Source organism: Anguilla anguilla, chromosome 2 (genome assembly GCF_013347855.1).
Source record: "Anguilla anguilla isolate fAngAng1 chromosome 2, fAngAng1.pri, whole genome shotgun sequence".
Taxonomy (NCBI): Eukaryota; Metazoa; Chordata; class Actinopteri; order Anguilliformes; family Anguillidae; genus Anguilla; species Anguilla anguilla.
Window position 1 is genome coordinate 10,129,934 of NC_049202.1, and position 14,297 is coordinate 10,144,230.

At 39.3% G+C, this 14,297-nt stretch overlaps 1 protein-coding gene across 1 annotated transcript; it reads right to left on the bottom strand.

The window, feature by feature from the left end:
* Positions 1-1,778: 1,778 nt before the first annotated feature.
* LOC118220956 (acyl-CoA desaturase-like) lies at positions 1,779-12,778 on the bottom strand. Its single transcript, XM_035405454.1, has 6 exons — positions 12,608-12,778; positions 12,126-12,393; positions 10,800-10,930; positions 7,854-8,059; positions 7,093-7,325; positions 1,779-5,502 (listed from the first exon to the last, which is right to left on the bottom strand). Exons 2-6 carry the CDS (start codon positions 12,358-12,360, stop codon positions 5,303-5,305), a joined length of 1,005 nt encoding a protein of 334 aa, XP_035261345.1. The 5' UTR covers positions 12,361-12,393; positions 12,608-12,778; the 3' UTR covers positions 1,779-5,302.
* Between the last annotated feature and the right edge of the window lie 1,519 nt (positions 12,779-14,297).

Sequence of the window (14,297 nt, forward strand, 5' to 3'; positions counted from 1 at the left end):
TCATGGCACAGGCCTAGAATCACAATAACACTGGAGGTGATTATGCCCCCTTTTGTCTCCTCACGTCTGGACTAGTGCAATGCCCTTGCTTCATGCTTCAGTAAATCCTCTCTGGACCGTCTGCAAGTGGTCCTGAACGCTGCTGCCAGCCTATTAACAAGATCCAACGGACGGTCACACATTTAAACCCATTTTAGCCTTCCCATCAAATTCAGGACATGTTTTAAAATTCTTATCACATATAGGACATTGCATGGGCAGACGCTGGCCTACGTTAGCGAGCTTCTGTGCCCTCATGCCACCAATAGGTCCCTCAGGTCCTCAGATCAAAGGCTGCTGGCAATCCCCAGATCTAGATTAAAAACAAAGGGAGACCAGGCTTTTGCCACAGTGGCTCCCAAACTGTGCATACTCCTTTAGACTTCTGACCTGTGGGCACTGTGTACACCTTTAAGCTGCAGTCGAAGACTCACCAGTACAGACCGGCTTTCAGCTGAAGTCTCTGCTTGGTCTTAGTTTTGTGGCTCTGTTTTTATGACTGCTTTATTGTTTTTATATATAACATTTATTCATTTATATTTTTATGCCTCTGTGAAGCACGTTGTGAATTTGTTCTTGAAAGGTGCCATATAAATGAACTTTTACTTGTTACAACATTCTGGGAGGAAAGAATGACTTGAAGCACTGGAGCATGAACTGAACTGGAAACAATCATTTTGGACTTCCCTAGGTTACATGGTATAAATGTGCTTACTCATGATTTTAATGCACACTTCAATTAGGGAAAACAAATATTATCTTAAGTGATATATTGTATTAGTGCTCTCTGGCCTGAGCGCTAATACCTTTGAAAGGTTCTGGACTGTGGATTGTGTTATGTCTGAAATGAACATACAGTAGCTTCCCTCATGGCACACAAATAAACACTGGAGGCTGAACTGCAGTAACCTATCACCATTAAAATGGTATGAGTTCAAGAGACAAAAGCCATTCCTATAAAGCTGTAAATCTGTTCTGAGTTTCATGAAAAAACGCATTTTCCCTAATAGGGTGAATGTGAAAGGTGTGTTCTTAATGAGCCCAACACAGCCTACAGCAGACAAAACAATGGTATATTCCAATACATTCATTCAGACTTTCTTATACTTCATAATTTGAAAAGAAAAGACATGTAGACGTGTATGCAGACATCACAGAGTCATACCATGTTATCTCAATGAAGTCAGTTCTTGATGGTGGATATAAATATTTCTTTTGTCAGCCCAGTTTTAACAATGGTAAGACACATGAAATACAACTTGAGTTTCCATTACATTACAGAGAAGCAGAAAACAGAATAGAAATAGTAACTACACTAAAACATTTATTTAGTGTTTTATGTTCATTTTCAAAGCTTGAATGTTGTGTGGGTTTCTGTATTTTTCGACAATCCTCCTCAACTGGCTGAATAATCACTCAGTTTAATCTGATTTCTACCTCAATGAAACATTACAAACAGAAAAGCAAATCCAAGGTCAAAATGTCCACCGGTTAATGTGATCTGACTACGCTTGCCCATGCCCAGAATCGAAATATTTTGAGATTTAGGTATATTTTCGGTTTGTTTTTAAGTAATGTTTTCTGAATTTCAATTCACAAGCAACTCTCTCGGGGGAAACAGTTTGATCTTTTGCATTACCTTTTGCTGATGTGGTCAAAATACTCAACTGTGTAGCCTCATTCTAATTATTCAAGCAAATTTTACATTTACTTTTTGTTTGAAAAGATTAGACAAAGAAGAGAGTTTCTTTTTTATTTGTTTAAGAAAAGAAATTACTGTGGCATTATAACAAAAGAACAAAAAACACAGTATCCTGTTTCACCTTATAGAAAATATGCTTAATTTACAGTGCATAAAACATTCCTTGCAAAATGTGCCAATAAGGTTTCTTAAGGCATTCAAAATTTAACACTGGAAAAAATGCACTGCAAAAGGTAGAGCAACAGTAATTCATTTAATTAAAAGTTTTTTTTAGTTCAAAATACTTCTGAATTGTACTTCAGAACTACAGTACACACATTATAACATGCTAGGAATTATACGTTTTTGTTCCCTCTACATTACAGAAAATTAACATTTCTTTTAAATAACTGAATATCATGAGGGAAATACATATGTTATGTGGCCATTTTGGAATTTAGTAAGTGCTAAAGGTAGCTCTCACTTGCAGTTTTTTTAAAGACAGACAAAATAAAGCACCTTTTTGTTTCCAAGTTTAGGGCAAAAATGTCAAGCCTGTGTGTTTTTAAAAAAAATAATTACCAAGGTTGGCACATCTCTCTACATTTGAAACAATTGGCCCTGGTAGGAAATCACACATTCCAGTCCTCTCTTGACTAATAGACACACTGCTATATACAGTTCTACAGTTTTGCTACTGAACTCATACTCAGCTTCCGCTTCCACTACAGGAACTGTCTCATAACATGGATGGGAGCTGAAAGCAGGAACACGGAATGGATTTAAGTCATAAGGCATTGGGCACTGTTTCCTGACTCATATTGTTCAGATATCTAGAAAGAAAACAAAAGGTAACTCCTCATTCTAATTCCCTTGGATCACAACAATGTAGAGAGCTAACACGGTTAAAAGGGCCGGATGCTAGCGAAGAACCAACTTTAGTAGATAGCAGAACCAGTGGTAGAACATTTAAAAACCGTTTTTCCCTGAACCGTTCTCTTTCTTAGCAACTGCATCCGCAATAAATAACAACAACAAATAACAATAAATATCAATTATTGTTTGTGTACAGCAATTTTCAAAAAATGATTTTAAATCTCGTAAAAGCTGAATATAGTGCGATTGGCACTTTTGTGCAACAATGTGGTCAGGCTCCTTTGCCATGCTGCACAGTCAGAGGTAATTTTTTTCCATTATAACAGGTGAACAGACTGTTTTATGAAGAAAAGGTTCCTCAACCAGCACCTCATCATTTTGACTGGTACTGTATGCCACAGTTCAATTATGTTAAAAACTAAAACACGGATTGTTAGAGGGCCACATAAATAACAGATTTTAAGTGCTCTTATTAATATTAGCGTCAGTGCTCTTTCAATGTTTTAAGAGCCTGACTCATTAAACTGGACAGCAACACAGAGCTATGCGTTTCATTTCGGTTTGCCAATTGCTTTGAACAAGAAATTGCATAAATTTGGTAAATATGCCCATGTTATGTTATGACTAAATTTAGGAGTAGAGAAGGGGTAAGGCTGCTAGTACATACTTCACCATAAGTCATTAAAAGAAGGTCTAATTTGCATTAAACCTGGCATGCTTATAACACATTGAATAATGTGTACAGTAATAGACCAAAATTGAAGGCTGGTTCCTAAATTTGTAAGTGATATGGGCCTATTCATCAAAACAGACATCATTGGCATAACTTAAACCAATCACCTGAACCCTAATCTCAGAAGGTCCCAATGGACTGGGTGCCATTTTCAACTGAAACAAGACAGGTAGGTACATCACATGCAATTTACCATTATTTTCAAAGCATCATTTGATTGGTTTAATGTTTTATCCAAACCTAAAGCCATATTAAAAATTTTCACTTTTGATTTTAGTCTCCGAAGCCAAAGACGGCATATCTGGAGACACGCTCTCCTCGCTATTGGCCATCTGGGAACAGCACACCCTGCAGCAGGCCATTGGCCAGATTCTGAGAAGGCGGTTCTAGCTGCTCAACCATTATGCCTTTGGTGGTTAACGTTCGGCCATTTTCAATCACCACCTTCACAGTCCACTCGCCTTCACTAACATCCCAAAAAAAGAGTTCAGACAACTCTGTAGACTGCACTACTTTTGCTCAGCTAACTGGGGAGGAAGCCTGGCCATGTTTTCTACATACTTTAAAGCTTTGCTTACCACTTTGCTTATCGCTTTTGTAACTCAGACTTTGCTTCAATGCTTTAATCACACCTTTTTAAACTGGATAACAATTGAATTCAATTACATACATGAATTTAAGCTTGCATATGAGACAGATTACACATCCTTTTTTGTTGTGTTAGTGTAATTACATGATGGCAAATAAGAATCATACATGTACCCATCTGAACAAACATTTTGACCTGAGGCTACTGCACATGTTTCAATGAGCTTTTATGACCCCAGATACAACTACTAAAGTTTCCGTTTACAAACTACAGTAGAGTACGGTGGGTTCAATGTGAATCACAGTTCAAATATGTGGGCCTCAATTTCAAAATAACCCAGAGTAATTGTCATTTGCATGGCACATTCAACTTTGACATAATCTCATAAAGCTGTCTGCAAGGTTGAAGCTTGCCTCTGCTTTCTATAAGCCAGTCCCTGCTCTGTCCAAATTATGTCCCTATTTGTTACTTATCCTCTTCGTATGCTTAGCCTTCATTAATTATTTAATATTATTATGTCCTTGCTAAAGCCCACTATAAAACAATACTGGTGGATGAGCGGATAATGGTGTCTGTGGTAAACACTGCTGTAAAACATACCAATAACTTAAAACTGCTGGAAAGAGCAAGCAAGAGACTGAAGGCAGTTCTATCAATAAATATATTGATTTGAAATGAATTTTCCCACTGTTTCTAGAACTCCACTTTTAACAGGCTCGGGCGCAGAGAAGTATTGAAATGTTAGACGTTTGCGATTCTAATATCATCACTCAAAAACGAAAGAAAAAAAGACCTCTACACTGAGCTGTATGCGACCCAAGTTGAAATAAAGCTATGGACACAACTGACTGCTTCACCGCACGTTGTAAATTCCAAGTGCCACAATGAATTAATAAATAGCTTTGCACTTATCGAGATAAATTTCTCCATTAATGTTGGCTGCAGCTTCAGAGACTCGACTGACTGCCTGTGCTATAAGCAAGGAGCATGTAATAGTTTTACTTGTCCAGCGCGAGAGCTTTTGAGATCCCCCTTCCGGTGACCACACAAGCAACAGACCCTAGCCCAACACAGCACAAGGGAGCGTCCGACTAACGGCGGATTTCATTAACCACCTCACACCACACCAAGTCCTAAAACGCTGCAGTTAAGAAGAAATTTAAAATTTACAACATTACATAGGATCTAGAACCCCTTAAAGCTAACATGAACCCCAAGGAGCGTCGCACGTTTGGGCGTGACGCCATAGCTGTGGCCGCACAATAGAAGCGTAAACCCTCCCAACCCACCCCCCACCCCCCCAAGAAACTGCGGTGTGTTTTCATTTTATTCATTTCGGATGTCGGGTTGTCGTTAGATTTTTTTTTGTAAATTTGGGAACCTCTTAACCACTTCTGTGGCTGCCATCTCCAGTGCGTTGGGCCCGGGCCATGACCAGTTCTCGTGGCACCTTCTTGCACTCCTGGGCCAGGCCCAGGTAGCACATCAAGTCGATGAAGCAGGTGGTGAGGTTCAGCTTGCAGCCAAACTCGCTGGTTGCATAGTCGTAGGGGAACGTGTGGTGGTAGTTGTGAAATCCCTCTCCTGAAACCACGGGGGCAAACAGTAGTTTAGCAGCTTATCACTCAGCGAGGCAATCCCTCGTTAATATTAACATCTGTTCATATTTGTCCAATCAGATAAAACGCTGCGCAGTGACAATTTGAAATAGATAAGCGTGGAAGTTTTTGGATGTTCTTGGTAGTTTCATTTAAAATACAAAAGTAAATACAACTAATCTTTGCAGTGTACATGGAAGGTGTAACACATCAATACTGTTTTCAATAAATGCAGAATATATAATCACCCAGCTTTTGACATAATGCACAAGACCCGTCTTAACCGATTATTGTTAAATTTTGTGAAGCCAGCAATAGTTAATTCAGAGAAATAAAAGTCAGGTTTCATTTGTTGAGATGCTCTACGTGAAATACAATGGTTCACAATCTAAAACAGCAGGTCCAAATCTCAGCATAATTCCTGATAAGGAATAATGCTGGCTTGCACTTTCTTATGGGAGAACACTATGCTGGTTATCAGTGAACCCATTATTTTTTTGCCCCTTTCTCTTTAAGAAAAGGACAGCTTGAAGATACACTGCTCATGGCCTATATATATCCTGGGTTTCTCACTAGAGATACCACTATCATGACCAAAACCAGCTGCCTGACCTGGATACCAATTTCAGTTTAAAATTAAACAGAACCAAACATCCTTAAAATTCAAAACTTCATCATGTTGCTGTAAGTTCTGAGGTTAAGGAGGTTGTGGGGCCCTTAAATGTAGATGCTAGAATCCAGCGCACAATTCTGACAGTTAACAGTAAACTATTTCATTTCTATTTTCTTTCTTACCATATGATAATAGTAATACTTTCCATTAAGTGGAATAAATACTAAGTAAATAGGAAAAGACATCTCTGCAAATAAAAACCAATATGGCAAAATCATAATGTTTAAGAAAGACTTGCATAGTAAGCTCCTTTGCAAAAAATGCAAAATGAATGGAACTAAAATCAAGCAACTAAGAGAGGTTCAAGAGTGCCATTGCAGGTCATTGAATAAATTGGCTTCACTAAGAGGTCAGTATACCTTCTGCAAAAAGCAGCAGATAAGAAGAGCAAACACAGAGGACTATACACCTGCTTCTGGAAATACACACAGTGGTGTAACAACTTCCTACTACTGGCCAAAACAAGCAAGATCTGCCCTCAGTAAGGTTAGTTCCAGGAGAATTTCAATCTGTATATGCAACAGGAATTTCACAAGGCCCTGAATGCACCCTGAATATTCAGTACCAGTATTACTCCACATAATATGAAACCATTTTAAGGATTCCATACCATTTGATCAACTGCATTCAGCTACCATATTATATTATTCTCAAGATAAGTTATGCTAATTAAGTTATATATTTGACTTAAACAGATAACCTGCTATCAGTTTACAGAGGTCAAAGTTGCAGCATTAAAACAAGGGTACCACAGCAGTGAGATTCAAATGTTACATGAGCCTGCGTTTCACCACCATACCACTTCTCATGTGAGCAGCATCTACACAGAGAATGTCACCTGCTTCTGAGAAAAAAACACAACAAAATAACGATAATAAAACTGAAGTAAATAAATGTAAGTACCTATGGCACTGAAGGTGACAAACTTGTTCTCTCGGGGGTTGATGTTGTGGTCGTAGGGCCTGTTGCCCCACATGTGGGCGGCGCTGTTCACCAGCCAGGTGGCGTTGAGGACCAGGGTGTAGCGTAGCAGGCCGGGGACGAAGTAGCCCACCCACAGGCTCTCCCCCCAGAAGTACCACGGCACCCACATGGGGACCAGGAAGCACATGATCACCACGGAGGGTTTGTAATACCTGCAGAGGGACAGGTCAGGTGGTGTTACGTCATCATAAAGCCAAGCATTACATCACATCCTGTTAGCAGATGTGTTTTCTAATATGTTAAAAAGTGCAGCTGTACTACAAAAATGCTAACGCTGACACTCTTAAGAGACAGCAAGGGTATAACTAGAAGTGTCAGAATCAACTTAACATACTCACTAGCCCAGTAAACACATTGACCTATCAGCACATTTTCACTTTCAATAAGTAATATCTGATTTGCTCTGATTAAAATAAGCTTTCCCAGCTACATTATTTCTAATGATAAACATATTCTATAATTTATTTGGTCATTAATTTGCATTCATTAGCAAAGTGTTGTGGAAATGGTAAGCTTCAACAATAATGTACACAGTAGTGCTTCTATATTTAGGGAGAGAATTTCTGGACTACCTGTAAGGGTTTACTGTAAATAGGCACAGTCACATCTTCCTAGGAACTTACTGGGGAAAATAAGGATCAAGACACAGCATGGCTGAGTGAGCAGAAAATGGCACTCACTTTCTCTGAAACATGACGACTTTGTCCGCCTTCAAGTCGGTGAGCTCCAGCTTGCGCCCCTTCTCGATGACGTCGGGGTGCTTGCGGACCAGCAGCCAGCCGATGTGAGAGAAGAAGAAGCCCCGAACGGCGTTGTGCGGGTCCGCGTCGGTCTCTGAGTATTTGTGGTGAACTCTGTGGTCCCGAGCCCACTCGTATATATCATTCTGCATGGGCGATAAATAAGCAAAATGGTAAAAATGATATCTTCTGAGCACTGGAGTTTCAGCAAGACAAAAAAAAACAAAAGTAACAGTGGGGGCTTTTACTTCAAAATATATGCATTAGTTCCCTGTAGGCAACGGAATGGGGGTTGGGTGGGGGGGGGGCATAACTTCACCAGATGTTAAGCTACAGTAAGAGGAGCGCAACAAAAAAAACAAAAAAAAACAAATACAGACCAGAAACGGACTTCTGGTAGGCCTAGATCTAATAAACCCCAGTCATTGACTTAAATATAAATAAATGCAAGAGTTAACTTCTGTGAGTTAACTTGGGCTATCATTGAGTTTGCGTAACTATGTTCCCGAAGAAAAAAACTAACCCTTGGATTTGACTGTTAGTTATAAAGCTCAGGACAAATGTGGACCGACTCCAGGCTGTAGTGCTCTTCTAGTCTATATATGACTAGTTTATGGCTGCTTGTTGCTCAAGCCCTCCATTGCAGCAATCAGCAGAAGAACGGCAGTGAGTGGGCTGGAGAGATTGGTGCCACCCAGGAGATTCCTCCGGAGGTAAGATAAGCATCTGGTTATATGGGCGCTATGCTATCCTGAATACACCGCAACACCATGGCAAATATTGCAAACGTGCGCAGGAGGCCTGACTGGGATGAAGCAAATCTCCAATTCTCATTCCAGGTTGATGAAGGGCCAACAGCACCCACATGCCCACTGCGCCTATGGCTAGTTACAGAGCTATAAAAAGCTGCCTGGCAGAGCAGCGCGATTAGCGAACGCTCTTTCTTGTCTTCCGGTGTTTATGTCGGAGTGGCTGGGTGGCACCAAGGAGACGCCACGCACGTACCCCCCCACACACATTGCTATAAACTTAAGGCATTTGGATTTGAGATAAAAACATGAATATGAGGCAAAAGTACCGACAGTTTATTTCATGGTATTTATGTGCGCGCATGTGTGACCATTTTACGGAAACAGCTGTTTTTGTGTTGAGTCTTCCCATTTTCAGCTGTTTAATATTAAGTTAACAGATGAACTTAAAAGTAAATAAAAAAAAAAAGTCTAATATTTGGTTGCATAGCCCTTAAATGCAATAACTGCATCAAGCTTCCCACCCATTGACATCATCGAACATTTGGTATCATCTTTGGAAGTGCTTTTTCAGGCCTTCACTGCATTTGCTTTCAGTTGATTTTTGTTTCGGAGGGTTTCTGTATTCAGTCTCCTCTTCAGCAACTGAAATGCATGCTTCAGGTGACTAACTTGGCCAGTCCAAAACTTTACACTTTTTCCCTATTGAAAAATCAAAATGCTTTTTTTTTTTTTTGCATAGGCAGTGTCTTTGGGGTCTTTGTCTTGCTGCAGGATGAAATGCCGCCAAATGAGGTAGGAGGAATTCCCCTGTATATATTTAGCTAGACAAAATCTGTATGTACACTTCACAATTCATCCTACTGCGGCCATCCTCCATTAAATCATCAACAAAGATGAGTGGTTCCATCTCTTTAGTAAAGGTTTATTTTGGTCTCATCTGTTTCATCTCATAAAACTTTATTCCAGAACTCTTCTGGCTCACCTCTGTATTTTCTGTCAAATTCTAATCAGGCCTTTAAATTCTTGCTGCTGATGAAAGGTTTGCATCTAGTAGTGTAGCCTCTATAATTCTGCTCTCAAAGTCTTCTGCATACGGTGGCTTGATATTTTCAATCCTGCCCCCTGGAGGCTGCTGGTGATGTCACTGACTGTTGTTTCAGGGTTTTTCTTCACAGCTCTTAGGATTCATCATTCCACCAGTGGTTTCTTTCTTTTTCAAGACTTTCCAAACTGCTGCACTTGATATAACCAGTTTGTCCGCTGTTCTCTTCTGTTTGGTGATGTCACTTGGTCATAGACTTGATGCAGTAATTACATTTAAGGGCTATGCAACTAAGTTTTAGAGTTTATTGCTTTCATTTACTTTTAAGTTCACCTGTTAACTTAATTTTGCCCAGTTAAAAATGTGGGACTGAACCCAAATAGAGCTGTAAAATGGTAAAACATATGCATCTAAGTACCACGAAATAAACTGACTGTCTCATTCTTTTTTTCAGCTCAAATCCAAATCCCTTCAGTCAGTGGCAACCAACCCTGTTTCTGGAGATCTACCATCCCATAGGTTTTCACTCTAACCCAAACAAAGCATACCTCATCCACCAGCTAGAAATCTTGTTGAGCTACTAATTAATAGAGTCAGGTGTGCCAAATTAGGGTTGAAGTGAAAACCTAGAGGGTGGTATATCTCCAGGAACAGGGTTAGTTACCATTGCCTTAAGTACAAGGCAAAAAAACAAAAAACAATTTCACTCTACTGTTGCCATACTTTTGGAAGGTACAGTATTTACTGCCATAGATTGCTGGTGTTGTAAAAACAGTTCATAAAAATATTTCCTGTTGTCACAGAGCCAACATTATTGGTGCAATCAAACTCATAATCATCCAACATTAACCCTAGCACAGGGCAGATTTCCACAAGGGACAGCAGTTATGCTGTTCGCAAACTATAATTCAGTTTGAATTTGTTGAAATGTATGAATTTGTGCATGGTACCCTGTCATCCTTTCACTTAGGGAGGAGTATATAAGCTTACAGATTATAATGATGGAGAAAAATGGGGTAAAGAAAAAAACAGTGGCAGTCATACTGAGTCTCCCCTTCAGTACATATTGTGAGAGAGGTCAGGTGCGTTTACCTGAAAGGCCATGGAATTGGCTGTGGCAAGGATGATTCGAAGGGGTAGAGAGGCTTTGTAGGATCTGTGACTCCAAAGCCGATGTGCCCCCGCGGTCACTCCTAAAGCACTTACCAAAAAGCAAAACACAGCTGCAGAGAGAGAAGAGAGAGAGGACAACATGTTCAGCTAGTGACTACCGGTACACTTGTCACTGAGATGCTTTTGTATTTCTGTTCAATGCTGCTGTTCGGAATGTGTCAAATTATTTTGCCATTGGACGTGAGAATTCAGAATAATTAAAAAAAAAAAAACAGGCTCAGATGCTAGTTAAGAAGGCCGCTGTTGTCAGACGGTCCGACTGACAATAGAATGTCTATTGCAGCTGCATGTTGTTCTTTGTTCTACTAACAGATTATGATGCGGCTTCATCCAGGGAAAAAAATGAACCTACAACCACATCTGGTCTGGCACAACCACATCTTTTCTTGTGTGCATTCAACATCATAGTAAGTGAATTTAGATCCACAATGCAATTCATTGCAGAGTTCCAATTTTCACTTCTATACATCATGCTTATATTCAAAAACATTAAATAAGAATTATATATAGATATGACCTCATGCAAAATAAAATTGTTCCAGCAGGATAAATAGCACAAATCTTCTGTGCATCAAGGTCAATAATTAGAAGTTTCCTTTAAAGGAACTGCAGTCAGCTGTAGGCTACTTAATGACTTCAAGGGACTGAACCAAAAAAAAAAAAAAAAAAAAAAAAAAGGAAACTAAAAGCAAAGCCTGAGCATAATACACTGGTCAGTATATTAGTTTTATTTCTTAAATTTTTAGAGAATGTATAAATATTATTTTATGGCACTGGATAGCTCGATTGAAACATGTCCAAAGCATCATAATTCTTTATCCATAGCCTACTAACGGAACAAATTCGAAATTCTGCTAGGCCATGCGTCCATGGTTAGAGATTAAATATTCGATAACGGAAAGACCCAAATCTCCCATTCATTTTTAAAAATAAAAATATGAGCAAGTATATAGGCTCCTCAATTACAGAAGATTGACCTACAAATGATGAACGAATGTCGTCATATAGTGTAAGGTACATCCACGATTCACCACCAGGACTCGAGTTCAGCCAGAGAGGCGATCACCTACTACGCAGCACAATATCAGTACAGTAAGCTACGCAAGACGAGTACATACAGCATCCCATTTCGAAGTACCTTTTCCGCAATCATATTTGCAATGGCCATTTTGAATGCGAGAAAAGCATTGCGCGCTGAAATGTAACTGTAAATAAATCAGTAAATATAACATGTTTTATACTTACACCATGCCAAGGTCAAAGTAGAAGCGGATGGAAAAATGATCAGCCCATACAGAGCTCCTATATGTAGTAAACTCATCAAGGCAACGTTTTTCCACACAATTTGTATCGGTGGTTTTGGGCCTTCTTTCTCTTTGTACGTGTCGTCAAAAACATCTTCGGCGGTCGAAGGTTCTGCAACGACATCTCCATTTGCGTGCCTCGCAGGGTTCGTGCCATGGTCCTCTCCTTCAGTCATTTTTTCTACCGGAATTTTGCTATAGCCTATGAACTGGAATCGACAGCAGACATTTTGTCATTCTTCCGAAATAAACGTTAACTGCATTAGTATAACATTAAAAATGCATTCAATTTAAGTACTTGAAACTATATAAAAGCTGTTACCCATCCCATTTTTTTATACGTAAAACATTATTATCAATGAAAGTGGGCATAAATGAAACCTAACCCACGCACATTTATGTCGTATATACATTTCCACTTACCCAGTAAGAAGAAGCTGCAATAGATGTGGACTGATACAATGTATCAACTGAAATAGTTGAACGTAGGTTACCTGGGAAATGTGCACGACGAAACAATAACGGGTATTTATCAGTGCTCCGGCGTTGTGCCTTTTACCTAAGCTCCTGATGCAGCCTAGACTAGTTTTGTTGAGAATGTTATAAAGACTGCCATTGGTCGAACAGAATTTGATGCCACCTTACACGGAAAACCTCATTGGTCGGCTACTATCTGCTGTTTTACAATCTTATTCATTTCGAGCCAGCTTTTTTTTTTATTTTAAGAGATAAATAAACGATGAAGTCGTCTGAATTGCATAATAAATGTATGAAGCAATGTAATCATTCTGTTCCGACATGATAGGCTATGTTCGGTCAGTCTCCAAGAGTCAATGTCAATGAGTTACCCATGAAAAATTAGGTCATTTTTACTTCACACTCACCAAGTGGTCCGATTCGTTTCCCAAAAGCACAACTCATGGTCATGAAACATTGATACGGTCCGCGCGTTTTCAAATAGGCTACATTATGGACGCCATGCACCTTAAATGCACACAATTCACGCCTTATTAGGTTGTGCACACTATTCTGACAAGTTTTGGTAACAAATTAAACAAATATGTACAACAGCAACATTAAAACACATTTAGTAGGCAATAAAAATGTGTAGGCTATTACGATACATATATTACAATACAAAACAGAACGGCTGGTAGGTCGTACGTCTGCATTTCCGGGAACTACCTTGTACGAACAGCGTGCAGTAGCAATTTGACTAGACCCAAATTCGGTGAACCTTTAAGTTATGTGATCTATTAACACGAGAAAAGTATATAGCAAGACTTCGGTCAGCTTAACTACAACTGTACTGTGCAACCTATGCTCCCACATGCCTGATAAATTTTACAAGATGGTTAGGAATATCACGACATATTTCACTGAAAACTCGGGGGCGAGATGTGTTCACTTAATTTACATCTATAGAAGGTTGGTGAATATCGACTTAAAAGTTTTATTTATTTCTAATTCCAGAGTCGTATGATTTAGTATGTCTAGGGGCGTTAAACCATGAGGAAAATCCATGGCAACGGTTTTAATATATCGAAGACCCTTTTCTCAGCCTTCAGTAATTAGCCTAACATCCAGTAGCCTACTCTCACAGGGCGCAATGTAAATGCAGATTAGCCAACTGCTTAGCATAAACAGATTAGAGACTGATATGGGGGATTCCAGACAATCCTATTAATATCATGTCGTAGATAGTGAAAAGTAGTCGTTAATGCTGTTGCATTCTGAATCTGGAAGTTATTAGTTCGAATCTCAGAAGCGGGACCCCATTCAAAAATATTCCTAAATTCATTATTTTTTACACTACACTCTTAAAACGTACGTCTTCTTAAAAAAAAAAAAAAAAAAAAAAAAGAATCGTGTTCTATACAAATGCTATATTGTTGGGAGTAGCCTATAGATAGACCCTTGCTGTGTAGCCCAATACACTGGTGTAGCCTAATAGTTAAGGAACTGGGCTCGCTAATGCAAGGTTGTACGTTCTGGGGGCACCTATCATTGTCCCTTCAGCAAGGCACTTGAATTTCTTTAGTAAATACCCACCTGTGGAAATGGATTGTAAAAAATTCTCGTTGTTAGTGTTAATCAGTTTAACCATCAGGGT

Bases quoted from the DNA above. Each gene is read 5' to 3' on its own strand.
- LOC118220956 (XM_035405454.1), bottom strand. From the start codon at position 12,360: ATGACTGAAGGAGAGGACCATGGCACGAACCCTGCGAGGCACGCAAAT. The intron at 8,060-10,799 runs GTAAACGCACCT...TCGCCCATGCAG, and splicing joins CCAATTCCATGGCCTTTCAG to AATGATATATACGAGTGGGC. The intron at 5,503-7,092 runs GTACTTACATTT...CCGTGGTTTCAG, and splicing joins TGTCACCTTCAGTGCCATAG to GAGAGGGATTTCACAACTAC.